At 49.9% G+C, this 17,075-nt stretch overlaps 1 protein-coding gene across 2 annotated transcripts in view; it reads right to left on the bottom strand.

The window, feature by feature from the left end:
• ARHGAP33 (Rho GTPase activating protein 33) overlaps positions 1–17,075 on the bottom strand; it is a 43,750-nt gene that overhangs the window by 4,516 nt on the left and 22,159 nt on the right. For both annotated transcript variants that reach the window (XM_053268376.1, XM_053268377.1), the window contains 11 exons: positions 15,885–15,944; positions 15,017–15,166; positions 14,074–14,176; positions 12,814–12,958; positions 7,999–8,081; positions 7,710–7,817; positions 6,867–7,012; positions 4,908–5,097; positions 4,337–4,482; positions 3,703–3,777; positions 1,415–1,969 (listed from right to left, as the gene is read on the bottom strand). In XM_053268376.1, coding sequence (XP_053124351.1) covers positions 1,415–1,969; positions 3,703–3,777; positions 4,337–4,482; positions 4,908–5,097; positions 6,867–7,012; positions 7,710–7,817; positions 7,999–8,081; positions 12,814–12,958; positions 14,074–14,176; positions 15,017–15,166; positions 15,885–15,944 — 1,761 coding nt within the window. The remainder of the gene's footprint in view (positions 1–1,414; positions 1,970–3,702; positions 3,778–4,336; positions 4,483–4,907; positions 5,098–6,866; positions 7,013–7,709; positions 7,818–7,998; positions 8,082–12,813; positions 12,959–14,073; positions 14,177–15,016; positions 15,167–15,884; positions 15,945–17,075) is intronic.

The raw sequence follows: 17,075 nt of genomic DNA, 5'->3' as shown, positions 1-17,075 counted from the left end.
CCCTTAAGAGGCTCTATATGAGAATTAGTGCTGCATTGAAGGGCAGAGTTCTGGCTTTGGTACAACATCAGCTGACCATTTGGCTTTTTGAGATGGGATGAGCCCTTCACCTTCTCCCATTTCCATCAGCGCACCTTCAACCATCTGAAACAGCCTCCTGCTTCTTTGTCAATCAAGACACTTCCCAGTCCTCCTTCAAGTCCCTCCTCAAGATCCACTCCTACACCGCAGGCGGGATGAGCTCTCATGTTAAGTACTCTACAGAGGAGAGCCCTGCGATACATCGGAGTGTTCACAATGATGTGGAATTCTAACTATGTGGAATGCAAAAGAAGGACAAGGGCCCAACTCACTCTCCACTTCTTTAAAATTGCTGTAGCTCATAACATGATGAGGTGCCTGGTTATCAACAGACAGGCATATACAATCTCCGGATTTGTTTCTGAAAATCAGCCCTCGGGGATACTGTTTTTAAAAAGATGCTTTTTACCAAAACGTAGAATTGAGGGGCATATGTAGACAGAGAAGTATTCAATCTGAAAATAGAAGTTGTTTGTGTTTATTATTAACTCTCTATCCATACTCCCTAGCTCCCTTTTGCACAGGGTATTTGTATTTATCAACAGGCTGTTTACTTTTCTTACTTCCTCTGTGCGCTATTACACAGCACCATCTGCTGGCCATATGCAGGAAATCCATCATGGAAAATTCAACTACTTTTAACATAGTCTGAAAAGATGTGACTTTCAGCATGGATTTCCCTCAAATGGCCAGCAGATGGCGATGCGCAATAGTGTATGGAGGAAGTAAGCAATGTAAACAGCCCACTGCAGAGGAACATAGGAAGCTGCCTTATATTGAGTCAGACTACTGGTGACCTAGCTCAGCATTGTCTACACTGACTGGCAGCAGCTCTTCAAGGTTTCAAGCAGGAATTTCTCCTAACCCTACCTCAAGATGCCAGGGAGTAAACTTAGGATCTTCAGCATGCAAGCAGATGCTCTGCCACTGAGCTATGGCCCCAAATCTTACAGCAGACAGTGCTCACAGGTAGTCACCCATCCAAATGCAAACCAGGGCAGGCCCTGCTTAGCAAAGGGGACAATTCATGCTCACTACCACAAGACCAGCTCTCCTCCCCGTTAATAAATGTAAATACCCTGTGCTAAAGGGAGCTACGTAATGTGGACCAGGCATTAATAAACTTTTATTTTCACGTGGAATCTCCTCATGGATTTCCATCATCTCATCTAGTTTGGCCTTCATGGCCAAGGTGGCCACCTCCATTGCTATTGACACATGCTTAAAGACGAAAGTAGGGATTCTAATCCACTTCAGCAGCTCCAGGCATGCAACCAGCAAGTGGCACTTCTTGACGAGTTAACGCAGAGTACCAAGATGGGATCCTACTCACTGTGGGACGACGTGTGGCCTTTGGCTTGTGTGAGCTTGCAACGGACTTCCCTCTTGCAACTGTCGCTCAGCTGCCCACCCGCAGCGCAAAGCAGCATGGAGATCATTTGTGGCGGCGAGGCGTGTGCATTCAGCCCTCTAGCTTCAGCCCCTGCAAACATCTCCAGCACCTTGTCGGGGAGGGAGACGGGCAAAGGCTCCGACGTGTCCTTGCCAATTGTGGGGGGTGAGCAGGGTGAGAGGGCCCCCGCGGGGCTGGGTGGGCCCGAGTCGTCCGAGACGGAGGGCTGCCGAGCGGGAGGGCTGCATTGGAAGGTCAAGGGGTCAAAGTCCAGGCCGCGGAGGCCAGGGGGGCTTAGCTCGAGTTCCGAATCCAGCTCCGAGTCACCTTCCAGCCAGGAGGAACGCCGCCGTGCGGCCACATCTGTCCTGGGCTGGTCCTCCCCCCGGCCCGACACAGAGGAACCTAGCGAAGAGCAGGAGCGGCACGGCTTCAAGGAAGAGAAGGCGTCACTGCTGGAGTGTGGGCGGCGCAGGCAGGGCAGCTTGGGGAGGCCTAGGCCAGAGACACAGAGAGAAAAGTCACAGGGATCAAGGCTAGATGAACCCACTCTCTAGCCAGTCAGACTTTTGAAACATCCGTCTCAGTATTGTCTACACTAGGAATGTGCATGGACCGTGGAGGCGCGGTCCGACGCTGGGGGTGTGTGTTGCTTTAAGGGCGAGGGGTTTGTACTTACCCCTCCCACCGCTTTTGCCCCTCCAGCGTTCCAGTTTTAAGCAAAATCTTCGGGGCAGCAGCGGTCCTCCCTACTGCCCCTGCCCCCTTGTTGTTTGCCAAATGCGGAAGTAACATGCGTGCATGCGCTCACCACCGCCGCGGGCGCCGCTGACATGTGCATGCCGTGCACGTCACAGTGAAGTGCATGACGCGTGCGGTGGAGGGTGCATGCCCGCGTGTTACTTCCACATTTGGCAAACAACAAGGGGGCAGGGGTAGCAGGGCAGACTGCTGCCGCCCCAAAGATTTTGCTTAAAACTGGAGCGCCAGAGGAGGAAAAGCAGTGGGAGGGGTAAGTACAACCCCTCCGCCCTTAAAGCAACACTCCCCCGGGCGATGGTCTGACCAGTGAACCGGTTTGCAGGCCTCCAACATGGCCTGCGAACTGCTTCGTGCACATCCCTAGTCTACACCACGGCTGCTCAACTTTGGCCTTCCTGCAGATGCTTGCCTACAACTCCCCTAATCCCTGACTACTGGCCACTGTGGCTGGGAATTATGGGAGTTGTAGTCCAAACACAGATGGAGGGCCAAAGTTGAGCAGCCCTGGTCTACACTCCGGCATCTGCTCTCTAGGGTTCCAGATAGGGGTCTGAAACCCCCATCCAAGCCCCTATCCAGTCCTTATCCAACCCCAGCACAGCATCCCTCTGCTGGTGGTTGCTGGTGTCTTCCTCATGTTCCTTTAAAAAAAATTATTTATTATTATTATTATTATTATCATTATTATTATTACACAGTCAGACAGGTGTTATTGACTGGTTTGTTTTATCCAGACATCGAGTCCTTCCCAAGGACCTGGGATGGCTGAATTTTATTATCAGTATTGTTGCTGTTGTTATTATAGATATCGTCGCAGAATATAGGCTGTTCCCAGTAAAGTTGCTTTTTGTAATTGGCTGATGGTGATTTCTGTGGCCCCTCTGGTGTTGAGGTGCTCTTCAAGGTGTTGTTATTATTATTATTCCTACATTTTATATCCCGGAACCGGTTCCATGCACACCCCTATGAAGGGCTTTCAAAACCCTGTGTGGAGAATGTCCAACTCTCCTCCCTCATACCAGGGAGTTGCCAGAGGTGGAACCTGGAACTTTCTGCATGCAAAGGAGGTGCTCTACAGCCCTTCCCCTAACAGCAGGCTGGGATGTACAGTACACCACCCCAGTGCACTGCTGTGCTCACAGGCTGTGTCTCTGAGAGTAAAAGACACAGATCGACACAGTTGCCTCCAAGGATTGCTATCCTGCTGTCCAGCTACACAACCAGGCCATCCAGTGGCTGACATGCATCTGGTACAGTCACACACACACACACACACACACACCCCAGTTCCCATCAGCTTAATTTTGCAATGGTCTTCTGCACGGGACTTCATGGCTGAGTGATCCCAAAGGCTGGCTTTTTGTACATTGGGTTTAACGCCAAACCCATTAACCGAGAGAAATGGAAATGTGTCGTGAAGATCTACCCTCTCGGGTGCACCGCCCAGGCCTTGTAGTACCAGTTACCTGCCATGCTGGCCTGCGAGGTCAGGGATTCCTCACTCTTGGCTGACCGAAGGGTGACGGTCTCAGCCTGTCCCCCTGCAGCAAAAGAGACGCGATGGATGTTATTCCTCTGAAGAGGCCTTAGACCAAGCTTGCAGTCTGCCCTTGCCCGCCCCCCCCACCCGCCCGCCCTCAATCCTCATCCAGTTCACACTGGATCGTTATAAAAGGAACAGAGGCCTTTTCATGACTCACTCTCAAACAGCTCCCAAAGCAGGGTGTTTAAGCTCCTCACTTCCGGAGCCGACTCGCCTCACAGTGCACCGGGAATGTCACGCCTTTCCCAGTGCATTATGGGACAAGTCAGCTCCGAAAGGGAGGAATTTGAACATCTCACTTCGGGTGCTACCTCTAAATAAATAAGTAAAATTCACTCAGCGGCTCTGCCACACTGCAGGTTCTTTTAACTTGTGGCAGACGGGCAGTGTGCCCCAATTTTTTAAAAACAAATTAAATGTTAATTTAATTAGAAATGTTGGGACACACACTGCACTGGATGACTGTGGCTATAGCTTGATTAAGAAGGGAAGGATGATGTTGTGGGGCCACAGGAGAGCCTCAGGCAGCACACTCCAGGATCAGCCAAGCCTCTCACCTGGCAGAGACTCGCCGAGGCCAAAGATCTCTCCGAGTCGATGCGATTTCTTGCGGAACGTGACCGGCGCTTTGCCGATGGCAAAGAAGGCCTTCCAGCTCGGACCTGAGGTCTTGCGTAGCCTCCCGTTGCTTTCTGCCTTTTGCCTGCAGGTGGGACGGACAGATCAACCCAGGGCGACCATACTGGCATTCAAACCAAGCAGCCCCTGCCCAGAAGGGAGAGGCCAGCCCTGCCTAGCAAAGGGCATGATCAGACAGGGGTCCCCATCATCCAGCCAGTCAGGTGTCGCTGGAGGCTGACAAAGGGCACAAACATGAGAGCATGCGCCATCATTTGCTTACCCTACTCCCTCCCCATTGCATTAAATATATATCTCAAATTGCCTTTCAATGTTTCTCTTCGGTACAAATCCTGTCTGATCCGGATGTATTATATCAACAGAAAACCCTTCAGCCTTCCCGCCAAAATTGCTGCAAAAGGTTTATAGTCCACATTCAGCAGAGAGACTGATCTGTATGATTCTGGTCTGGTTGGGTCCTTCCCTACCTTATGAATTTCTCCCCATTACCTGGCATCAGGTGAGCCCAACACAGAGGAGAGTTTCCCTTGCCCCTGCAAATCGGTGGAGTCACGCCTGGCCTCGGGCTTGGTGATCTTGCACAGAGCCTGTGTGCGAGCCTGTGCTTCCTCCAAGGACAGCAGTCGGGTGGAGGGGCAGCTGACCAACTGGGATTTGGGTCGGGGAAGGAAGCAGCGCCCTGTTGGAGACAGGCAACAATGGTGGAGCGAGGAACACAAGGCGACATTACTGGGGCAGCCAAATCAGCCCCACACTAGCACCCACAAAGGGCATTCTCAGACTGCAACGGATTGATCTTATTCTCCATACACTGTTGCAAGCTTCTGCACTACTTCCTAGAGTGGTCCTGCCCAGCACAGACCTTGCACGGCTTCCTCAACGCCACCTGCTGGCCAGTTCTAGCTTTGCAAAAAGAACCCATCCTTTCCCTCATTCACCAGAAAAGCAGTAATGAAAGGGCACGGGGTGCTTTCCAGATTGACTCGAGGCAGTGAGCTATACAACGATTAAATGCTTCAGCTTGGAAGGATCGTATAGAAAACATAAATTAAGGGTGGAAGCCGTTTGTTGAGCAAAGCCACCAGCAGGGGAAGCAGTCTTTTCTAGCTTGCACAAACCTCCTAAGCCCAAACTACAACAGGAAAATACAGCTATTTTCCTGAAACGCACATGCAATGTTGTTTCAGGCAACGTGTTGTAGCACTGAAACGCAAAGATAAAGCCCAAAAAAAGGCATCAGAAATGTGAACACACCTTGCTGACAGCACAGGGACTGCGATGTCGAAACACAGGCAGTATGGAAGCACACTCAGTGGACACGTAGTGACACTGTTGTACTATGCAATCTGGAATGTGCCTAGGTTGGGCCAGATCCGGCCCATGGGGACTTTTTTTTGCTGGCCCCCAGATAGGAATATCCTGCCTTGCAGCGCCCACAGTGTACCCAGTGAGGCTTACTCCCAAGTAAGCATACCCATGATTGCAACCTCAAAGCAAAGATTTAGGGAGAGGAGAGAACTTTGCATTTGGGGGGATCTTTCTCCAAACTCCAGATTTCCCACTGACTCCCCTGTCCCACAGGGACAGGGAGTATTTTCTGGCCACTGTGCTTGCTTAAAGCAGTGGGTGCTTTGATGAGGAGAAAAGATTCACAAGTAACTAATAAATGCTTTAATTAATAATTATTTTTATTAATGCTAATGCGCTGAAAATTGACCTTGGCCTGTGCACAACAAGTCATGGCTAATTCCGGCCCACCAGGGCATTTGAGTTGTGTGCACAGTGGGGAAGTAACTTGCCTAGGGAGCAAGAGGTTGCTGGTTTGAATCCCCGCTGAAGATGCTGAAAGGCATCATCTCATACTGCGCGGGAGATGGCAATGGTCAACCCCTCCTCTGCCAAAGACAACCACGGGGCTCTGTGGTCGCCAGGAGACGACACCGACTTGACGGCACAACTTTAATTTTACCCCTGGCCTAGGTTCTTTGAGGAAAGCTAGACTTGGCCAGCAAGTGGCACTGTAGAAACCCACGAGGTCCCAGCTCAGCATTTCTGCAGAGTGCATGAGATCCCATTGGGAAGGAGAATGGAAGGGTGTGGGAGTGTGTAGAGCAGGCTTCCCCAACCTGCGGCCCTCCAGATGTTGCTGAACTACAACTCCCAGCATACCCAGCCACAAATTGTGACTAGGGATGCTGGAAGTTGTAGTTCAGCAACATCTGGAGGGTCGCAGGCTAGGAAAGCCTGATGTAGAGCATGAGCCAGCTCTCACTTAGAATCTGTGCACAAACGTTTCACAGTGTGCCATTTATTACCCTCTGGGAAGGACCAAGGAAAGCTTTATTTGTATTCCTAATAAAAGTTACTGGAACAGTCACAGCTTCCCACCAGAATTCTGGAGTATGTCGTTCTGCAAGGATGCTGTCACATTACAGTGTGGCGAGGTACCTGCACTGTCCTTGCCGACAGAGGTGAATGTGTCACTGAAGAGAACCTGAACGTTGTTGAGAAGGAACTCGACCACAAGGGACTGAACCCGGACTTCCTGGAAGGCATCCGCTCCGCACTGGGCTACAGATTCGAGAGCCATTGACCTGCCATGGAAAGAGGAGGGCGAATTACTAGGCAATACTTCTTCTGAGAGACAGAAAAATGGTCTGGAGAGGACACAAGCACACTCACAGACTCGGGGCCACATGCTTGTGGCCTAGAAGAGACACAGCCTAGTTTGAAGGTAACAGCCGTCAGGCCAGATTTAGAAGGCAGCATGAATTTTGAAGACCATGAAGAATGTGGGCAGGGCCCTGGGAGATGTGATAGGAACCCTAGAGCTTTATGGGTAAGTGCTGGGGAAGTGGTACAGTCAAGGACAGAACTGTGGGGAGAGCAAAGAGGATGGGGATAAATGCTAGCAAAGGGATAGGCCAAACCTCAGATGAAAGTTAGAAAGTGCTGAGGGGCCCCAGAAAAGGAAGTCCAGGACAGAACCCTCCTCGCCACCATTCTACAAGGGGTAGGGGCAGAGTGCCGGTTATGTGGGAAAGAACTGAGGAAGTCAAGCAACGTCTAAGAGCTGTCGCTTCTTGTTCTCAGGGTCGGTGTGAGAAAGATGGAGTTTTGTGCCCCGGAGAACCATCAGTGTCAGCATGGATTAAAACGCCAGGGGAATACAAATAAGGTCTCGAGAGCATTGCAGGCAAGAGCTGGAGGGGGTGCAAGCAGAGCGTCTCAGTGGTACAGGGAAGGCATAGGTAGAGCACAAGTGCGGGGCCACTGGTCTGGGCGTCTCACCGCAGCAGGTTGGGTGCCCAGACGATGGCTAAGTTGCGGATATGCATGCTGGTGTTTTGACTGTGCATAGCCATGCGTGCCAGGTGCCGGAGCAGGAATTCCAGGGTCCTGTTGGGACAGATCAGAAGCTGCTGCAGCCGGAGTCTGCTTCGATGAGCCCCAGACCCCTCGTAACTCAGCCTGCCCCCCGCCCATTTCCACTGCTCCCTCCAAATTTTCTTCCGCCCACCCAGCCTGCCCGTTTTGGAGGGCTGCCTCGGTGCCACGCACACCCCAGACCAATCCGTACCGGTAGTGCGGTGGAGGCAATTGCTGGATGACGTCATGAACTCGCACCAAGCGCTCGTCATTCCCAGAAACTGAAACGGCCTCCTGCAGGGATGGAGGATGGAAGAAGGAACATGGGGGTCAGCCTGACAAGCCGAGGACGGGCTGATCTGATGGCAGAGGAGGGTCAGCTTGCTTGAACCTCCCTGAGAGCTAAAGGAAGGGCTTGGTGGAAAATACTATCTTATTTTCTAGGCCTCAAGAGGCCCATTCACATGTTACGTTCAACACTCATATGAGTGTACACACAGTTACAGATCTGTACACAGGTACAGTATATACTAAACATAAATAAAAAATAATGACCTGAAAACAAAATTATTTATTTAAAATATTTCTATACCACCCAAAACTTGCCTCTCTGGGTGGTTTGCAATTAAAATCATTTAAAACATTCAAAACCCAGTATTAGAAATATTAAAACTACAAATCTAATTAAAAGCCTGGGTGAATAAATGTGTCTTCAGTGCCTTTTTTAAAGTTGCCAGAGTTGGGGAGGCTCTTCCAAAGTCAGGGAGCACTCTGATTTTTGTTAAATATGGAATAAACAATGACGGGTGCCAATTATGTTTGTCAGTTTCATGTTATTTCAGAGACAATTGTGGGTTCTTCTTTTTCGTGCAGGGGTACCAACACATTTGTCCACGTGTGTACATTCATTCACATGCTATGTTGAATGAAGGTACAGAAGTACACTTCCTATATGTACCATGCACTTGAAGGGCTTGTATCCAGGTTCACTTTTAAAATAAACCCAGGTACAGTCATTCACACAAACGCGTATACGGGTGTACAGATGTCTGAATCGGCCTAAGGCTGGCTTTCACCAGGGTTTTTCCATTGAGGTCCAAGCTATCGCATGAAAGGACCACCTTCTGTCAGCTTTCCAGAAGTGGGTTAAGACCCTAATTTACCACCATGCTTTCAGAAATTGCGTCTACTAACCCACTTTTTGCTGTTTATTTATTGGTTTTGTGTTTATCTTGCTTGGGTTTTAATGGGGCCAGCCAGGGTCAAGAGGAGGTGCCAGGCAAGAAGGCGCCCCTGAGCTTTCTAACTAAGTAGGCGCCATCTAACTGTAAGACCTTCACGATTCAAGAATTGCATATGCTCAGGCCTCGTTTGAGCACTAATGTTTTTTCTCTTTGGGTTATGGATATGAAATGTAGAATACTTCCTAACAGCTTTGGACAATGGTTTTCATTTTCCTTAGAACTGTGGGCAAGCTTTCGACCACATTTTAATTAAAATGCTGGCAGGGCTGCCAGAGGTCAGATGAAATTGCCTCGAGGGCGACATCTGGCTTGCAAGCTGCCAGCTGCCCATTCCTGGGATATACCCTGCCCCTTTTCACACAACCATTTGAGACTATGGTAGTTGTGGGGTGGGGCTTGTTGTTGTTGTTGTTTTTGCAGCTTTGGCATTACATATTATTTAACAAGCTTTGCCTTTCAGGCAGAAAGCTCAGCGCTTCCTTAATTGCCTGGCTATTCCTTTCTGCATTATACATCACCACTAGCTAGGTATGGTTTTCTACTTCATGATCTTTGCCACCAGTTAGAAAGATGTTTATTATTTTGTGACTGAAAGTTTATCTTCCTGGGTAAATTCATTTTATAATTTATTGGAGGGCTGAGCAGAATTTTTTGGGAGCAAAGTGGGGGGGGGGGTCAGCTCCCTGTGAAATGTTTGCACTAACCAATTTCTCTGCATTTCAGTGACAAAAGAGAAGAGAGTAGACCCATAATTCCCTTCCTTGTCAATTATTGTAGCTATTTTGCTCCAGGTAGCCACAAATAAATGTGTTCCAGAATCCATAAATTCTGAAATGCCAGGAATTTATTTTTCTGGCTTGACAACAAGTGTGTGTGTGTGTGTGTGTGTGTGTGTACACACACACACAAACACACACATATAAATTATTTCATAATTTAAGCAGCTGTAATATAAACAGATTGCTTATATTTAGAATGTTTGTTTCACAACAATGTATGGTGGGTCTTGCAGCGGATTCTCAGGTTCCATCACTACCACAACCTTTCTGGCTATGTGTTTGGCTATCCACTCTCAGAAGGTGCGTGCAAGTGTAGAGTATGATGGCAGCCATTTTGGCGGCCTCACTGCATATGAGGAAAAGGCTTCTAGCTAGTTTTTGTCAGTAATAGGGCCTAAAGCAGGGCTGTTCAACTTTGGCCCTCCTGCAGATGTTGGCCTATAACTCCAATAATCCCTGGCTATAGGCTACTGTGGCTGGGGATTATGGGAGTTGTAGTCCAAATGCAGCTGGGAGCCCAAAATTGAGCAGGCCTGATCTACACGGATTGGCAGCAGCTTTCTAAGGTTTCAGGCACAAGTCTTTCCTAGCCCTACCTGCAAATGCCAGGGATTAAACCTGGGACCTTCTGGATGTGAGCAGATGCTCTACAGGCCTGTAGACAATGCTGAGCTAGATGCAACAAGGGTCCAACTCAGAAAAAAAGGCACCTTCATAGGAACATAGGAAACTGCCATATACTGAGTCAGACCCTTGGTCCATCTAGCTCAGTATTGTCTACACAGACTGGCAGTGGCTTCTCCAAGGTTGCAGGCAGGAATCTCTCTCAGCCCTATCTTGGAGATGCCGCCAGGGAGGGAACTTGGAATCTAGATGCTCTTCTCAGAGCGGCTCCATCCCCTGAGGGACATATCTTACAGTGCTCACACATCAAGTCTCCCATTCATATGCAACCAGGGCAGACCCTGCTTAGCTATGGGGACAAGTCTTGCTTGCTACCACAAGACCAGCGCTTCCTATGTTCCTGTTACGGGACAGCTTCCCTCCCTCACCTAGCCTTCTAGTAGCTTTTTGGCAGGTTCCAAAGACCTTTTTATTCTGTCCAGCTTTGCACTTGTGTTAAGCTTTGGCTCCCCAGAGGCTGCAATGACGGTTAGCCTAGTTTGCTTTTAGTCTCTCTCACTTCATGCTTTTTATACATTTGCATTTTAAACTGTTGGCCAACTTGGAGGCCCCTTCGGGGCCAGAAGGTAGGATAATTTAATGGATAAAAAGAAATAGAAATCCTCAAGGTGCCAGGCCCTCAGAGGTTCCTCTGAGGTAAAGGCCCTCACAGAGAGTAGGGGAAGTGATGCCTTCCAAGGGACCAATTGGTTCCTATCTCTGGCCATGCCTGAGACTGTCCCTCAAGCTACTGCCAGTTCAAACCAAAAACAATTATAATAGAATGGAACTTGGGAGGAGAAAGGGGGGAGCTGGAGTCAACCAAGCCGAAAATAGCACAGCACAAAGAGCAGGTAATACAAAAGAATAAGGAAGTAGGAGGAATTGTTGCACGGATTATTGTGTGGGCTGCCACATTGGAGGACCATGTAATTGTACTCTGCTGATCCACCTCCTCCTCTTTTTGTTCTACAACTCCCACCTCCACTGTTCAGCCTGGGAACGTGCACACACAGTGACTGGTTAGTACACCCTCTGGGCCAACACTCACTCGATGCTTTGCGCCCACAGCAGCTGCTGATTCGAGTCAGCCTGTGCCAGCTTACAGCTTGCCAAAGAAGTGTCAAAAGCTATGGCCTAGCCCAGCATTTCCCAACCAGTATGCTACAGGTCACTGGCCAGAGTGCCATGCTAGCTTGCCCCATAATGCACCAGGAGGGATGCTGGTGTATTATCACTAATTGCTAATTGCTGTGGAGGAGGCATGGAGCTATTCGTGCCCTTATGTTGCTGAGCATGAAAAAGAGGGAAGCAAAAATGCATACATACAAGCTGTGGTGTGCCTTTGCCGCCGCCACCACCACCAAAAAAGCTTGTCTGTGTAGGGGGCAGTGTGCCCTCACCCTTCCACCCCGTTTAATGCAAGTGTATTTCAGAATGAAGAAGGTTGGGAAACACACTGGCCTAGCCCACAATGCAGCAGAATGAGGCGGGTATGAGTTGGTGGAGTCCTGAAAAGGTAGACTGGATGGCAGCCTTTCAGATAGCAAGGGGAGGCTCCATGATGTAGCTTTCTACCTGCAGGAAATTTTGTTTCATTTTTTGAAGAAGAGCATTTCAAAATGGCATCTCCTCTCTGTAATCTGCAGTGGTGCCACCCTCTACCACATTTTGCTACATTGTTACTGGGTCAGACCATTGGTCCATCTAGCTCAGTATTGTCTACACAGATTGGCAGCGGCTTCTCCAAGGTTGCAGGCAGGAATCTAACCTACAAGCCTAACCTACTTCACAGGGTTGTTGTGAGGAGAAACTCAAGTATGTAGTACACCGCTCTGGGCTCCTTGGAGGAAGAGCGGAATATAAAATGTAAAAATAAATAATAAATAAATAAATAAATAAAAATCTCTATCCTATCTGGAGATGCCAGGGAGGGAACTTGGACCCTTCTACACGCAAGCCTGCAAATGCTCTTCCCAGAGCGGCCCCAACTCCTAAGAGGAATATCTTACAATGCTCACACTTAAGCCTCCCATTCAAATGCAAACCAGGGTGGACCCTGCTTAGCAAAGGGAACCTTTCATGCTTCCTGCCACAACACCAGCTCTCTCAGGTCTTGAGCAAAGGTGCTTCCTAATACTTGAGATTCTTTACATGGAGGTGTGAGGGATCACAGCCCCTCCCCAATAAACACATTCAGGGATCATTTCTCATTTCGATGGCCGCTAGTCCAGACGGACAAGCAGGATCAGTACAGGAGATCGAGCTGCCACTGGCCAAAAAGGGGCCAGCTGCTGGGCTACCTCGAGGGGCCCTTCTCCTGGCTGTCTCGAGACTCACGGCAAACTTGTTATAGAGCTGATAGGTGAGCAACGGGTTTGGCAACTCCCGGAAGTAGAGCTTGCAGAGGGAGCTGACGGAGTGGATGTCCTGTAGGTAGACGTCCCTGGAGAGCTCGGGCACTCGCTCACTGTCAAACTCATGCCTGCAGAGGGAGAGGGGGAGAAATTAGAAAAAGCAACACAAACCGCACCGAACTGCAGCTAGTGGACTCTTCTCCATGCCTGAAGCACGAAGAGTTCTTTGCTCTGTTTGCTGCTGGCTTGGAAAAGGGAAGGCTTCTTTTGGCCTAGTTCCTGCATCAACTGAAGTGGCATGATTACTTCCATGAGGCTGGGGCTCCTGCAAGGGCATAGGGAACATAGGAAGTGGGCGGCCATATACTGAGTCAGACCATTAGTCTATCTAGCTCAGTATTGTCTACACCGACTGGCAGCGGCTTCTCCAAGGTTGCAGGCAGGAGTCTCTCTCAGCCCTATCTTGGAGATGCTGCCAGGGAAGGAACTTGGAACCTTCTGCTCTTCCCAGAATGGCTCCATCCCCTGAGGGGAATATTTTACAGTGCTTACATCTCTAGTCTCCCATTCATATGAAACCAGGGCAGACCCTGCTTAGCTAAGGGGACAAGTCATGCTTGCTACCACAGGCGCTGAGAATTCATTAATTTATTTATCACATGGATACACCCATGTGGCAACCATGTTGTCAAGATCAGTGCTTCTCAACATTTTTGGAATCATGGACCAGTACATTATTCGTGTGCAATTTCCCGGACCAGCCGTTAGTAAGGGGGTCGCCCTCTTCACCCCCACCCCCAGGCAACCCCAAAATAACAATTTCAGGCAGCTCTCCAGAGCTCATTTCCAAGCAGCCATTGCTGCTAGATAATGTTCATTTCAAAGAAGCAAAATGAACGTTATCCAGCAGCAAGCGCTGCATGGAAATGAGCTCCCAGCGGCCCCAAATTGTTTTTTGAGGGGTGATTTTTATTAGTGATGCCTCACAGACCGGTACTAGTCTGTGGACCGGTGGTTGAGAAACACTGGCCTAGATGATCTATTGGCCCTGTTTTCCTTTGAGCAGGCCGGCAGGGCCTCAGATAAGCAGTAGGGAGGAGGTTGTGCCACCTTTACTCCCCCGCTGCAGGACACCTTCCTGACCTGACCTCTCCCTAAAGGACACAGTCCCGCCTTCTGTTTAAGGACTTTGTGTCCGAAATGAGGACCTGTCCCACAAACTCTGCTCCTGAGTAGAGCTCACCGCAACCGCTGAATGTTGGAGGAGACCCCAGAGAGGCGGTAGATGCCATCCACAATGCCATGTTTCTCAATGAAATCGGAGCAGGAGCGCAGTACCTGGGGGACTGGCAGAATAAAACAGAAATAAAATGAATAAAATCAAAATATATACAACAAAGGGCCAACCAAGCACCAGAAGAGGCCCCTGAGGCAACTTTATCTAACCCTGGTGGGCCTTCCAAACTGACACCAAGGTGTTGTAAAAAGGAGGATCCAACAAAGTTCTGTCTGGCCTTCTCTAACTCTAGCCAGGCTTCTCTGTCTGCACAGCAGGGTAGGCCGAGTTGCATCTAGATGGGCTGAGGCCCAGTCTGAGTGTCTACTGAGTCGCTCATCTGCAGACCACAGCCTTGTCACAGTGTAGAAGACAGTAGCGGGGCCAGACGGGCGGTGGCCCGTGTCCAGCTGCCATCGCAGCCCCGCTCGCCCGGCCCCCTACGACTGACATCAGACGTGCGGGTTAGCCACATCCCCACGTCTGATGTCAGGCACAGGGGGTGTTGCCTGGTTCCCAAACAGGGCTGCGCAGCCTCGTTCGGGAGCTAGATTGAGGGTAGCGCTGCATTTGCAGCGCAGCCAGAAGCGGCTCGCCCTGCCTTTAAGGCAGGGAAGATCTGCTCCTGGCCACGTTGTGAACGCAGCAATAGCCATTTAACTCCCGAACAGAGACGCGCAGCCCTGCTCAGGAGCTAAACCAGCCCCTGCCCCTTCATTTGACGACAGACACAGGGTGTGTGTCGAGGCCACAGGGCGTGGCCCCTGAGGGGCGGCGGCCCGGGTTCTTTGAACCCGGTCACCCAATAGTGGCTATGCCCCTGGTAGAAGAGGCCTCAGCTACATTTGCCACTTCCCCGACATTAATACTCAAGGGGAATGCCAGGGAGAGTCTGTGTGCACAAACTCACCATCGCTGCCCGAGTTCTTGAGGTGCTCGCCCAAGTCGCAGCCAAAGACCCTCTCCCGGAGGATGCCACGTTGCTTCAAGCGCTGCTTGCTGGGCCTGGACTTCATGAAGGTGCGAAGGAACCCAATGAGCTTGCCGTGCTTCTTGGACACTGGAACAGAACATGAGAGAGAGAAGCCTTATTTGCACGTTATGCGCAACACTCGTGTGACAAGTGTACAGTGTACACAGGTAGAGAACTGTACAGTCATTCACACGTCATGTTTAACATGTTTAACCCCCTCATGATTAAGGACTTCTGGTCTTGTGGCAGCAAGCATGCCTTGTCCCCTTAGCTAAGCAGGGTCCACCCTGGTTGCTTATGAATGGGAGACTTGATGTGCGAGCACTTTAAGACTTTCCCCTTAGGGGTGGAGCTGCTCTGGGAAGAGCATCTAGGCTCCAAGTTTCCTCCCTGGCAGCATCTCCAAGAAAGGACTGAGAGAGATTCTTGCCTGCAACCTTGGAGAAGCCGCTGCCAGTCTGTGAAGACAATACTGAGCCAGATAGACCAATGGTCTGACTCAGTAGATGGCAGCTGTCTATGTTCCTATGCTCCTAAGGGACATCCTGTGGGATGTCCTCCAGTGGTGTCAGAGCAGGTGTGCCCTCAGCATGACCCTGCCCTGCTCGCATGTTGCAGCCAGTCCTTGTCCGAACTGGGCCAGGGGAACTTAAGTACATGTGTTCTCTCACAAAGAGATGTCTGTGTGCGCCAGGCCTAGATGGAAGGAACATCCTCGGAGTTTGTGAACTGCAGTCCATGGCATATAACTCCTCGGCTACCACAGCCAGTTTCAAGTCCCCTCTCAGATTAGGCCACGTCTCACCTGAGGTTGGGGAGAGGAGGCCGTGGGGCCTGGGGATGCCACAGCTCATCCCTTCTGCATCTGTGGGAAAAACACACAGACTATAAAGCAGTCGGAAGAGATAAATCCCCTGTCAGCTTCTGTCCCTTCCTCTCAAAGTGAATGACACACATATCCACAGCTGACCTCTTTCCAACATGGTCCCCTTCCATTGGGGTTTCTAAAATAATCCTAGTCCCTGAAGCTAACACAGTCCTAGGTGACTCTTGATCTCTTAGCTGAAGCAAGCTCGCAGGGTTGCTGCAAGGGGAAAATGAGATCGACCATCCCAAGTTTACAGTCCTCCGTTTCATGAAGGAAGGAGTGTAACAGAAATGAGATACAGATGTCAGAAAATCATGCCTTGTTCACGGTACTCAGCACACACTGGGAGAATTTCTCTCATTTTCATTTGGGTTGGATGTGGAATAGCATTTCCATATCCTCAGCAACTTACCCAAATTTCTATTAATCCAACACTTTCAAAATTTATATTACAATCAATTACATCCTTATGTTGGGTTTTGTCCTTTTCTCCCTACATTGGCTCCCTGCCAGACATGAGAACGAACAACTTTTCCCCAGGATTTTGAAGGCCCAGATGCATGTTCAGACCAGACATTTCCATGTCTTTTCTAAGTAACGCTTATGGTTGAAAAAGGACAAATATAATGTGAGAAGCAATCTAGGAGGTTTTGTGCATGCCCACACGCTTCAAAGTCTAACATAGTCTGAGATATGTTATCTTTTATCATACCATGTGACTGAAAAAGCAGATTCTAGCATTTACAGGTAGGAGTCATATAAGTGGGAGCTGGGGAGGGACAGTAGCTTAGTGAAATAGCATCAGCCTTGCATGCAGAAGGTCCCAGGTTCATTCCCTGGCACCTCCAGGTATGGCTGGACAAATCCATGTTTGGAACCCCTGAGAGTCACTGCCAGTCTGTAGGGATGTGCACGATTCGAAAGTCTCGAAGCGGGGGGGATAACCTTAAGGGCGGGGAAGGGTGCACTTACCCCCCAAACCACACTGCGTTTCCCCCACCAGCGCTCGCTTAAAAACTGGTCCAGTGGGGTGGCAGGGTACCTCCCTGCCTCCCCACCCTCTCCTCAGACCAGAAGTAGCCCGTGCATGTGCGCATGTTGGGTGCATGCACGGGCATGTCGTGTATG

Source organism: Hemicordylus capensis, chromosome 7 (genome assembly GCF_027244095.1).
Source record: "Hemicordylus capensis ecotype Gifberg chromosome 7, rHemCap1.1.pri, whole genome shotgun sequence".
Lineage (NCBI taxonomy): Eukaryota > Metazoa > Chordata > Lepidosauria > Squamata > Cordylidae > Hemicordylus > Hemicordylus capensis.
Note: the sequence above shows the minus strand (reverse complement) of the source record. Positions and strands in the feature narration are given on the sequence as shown.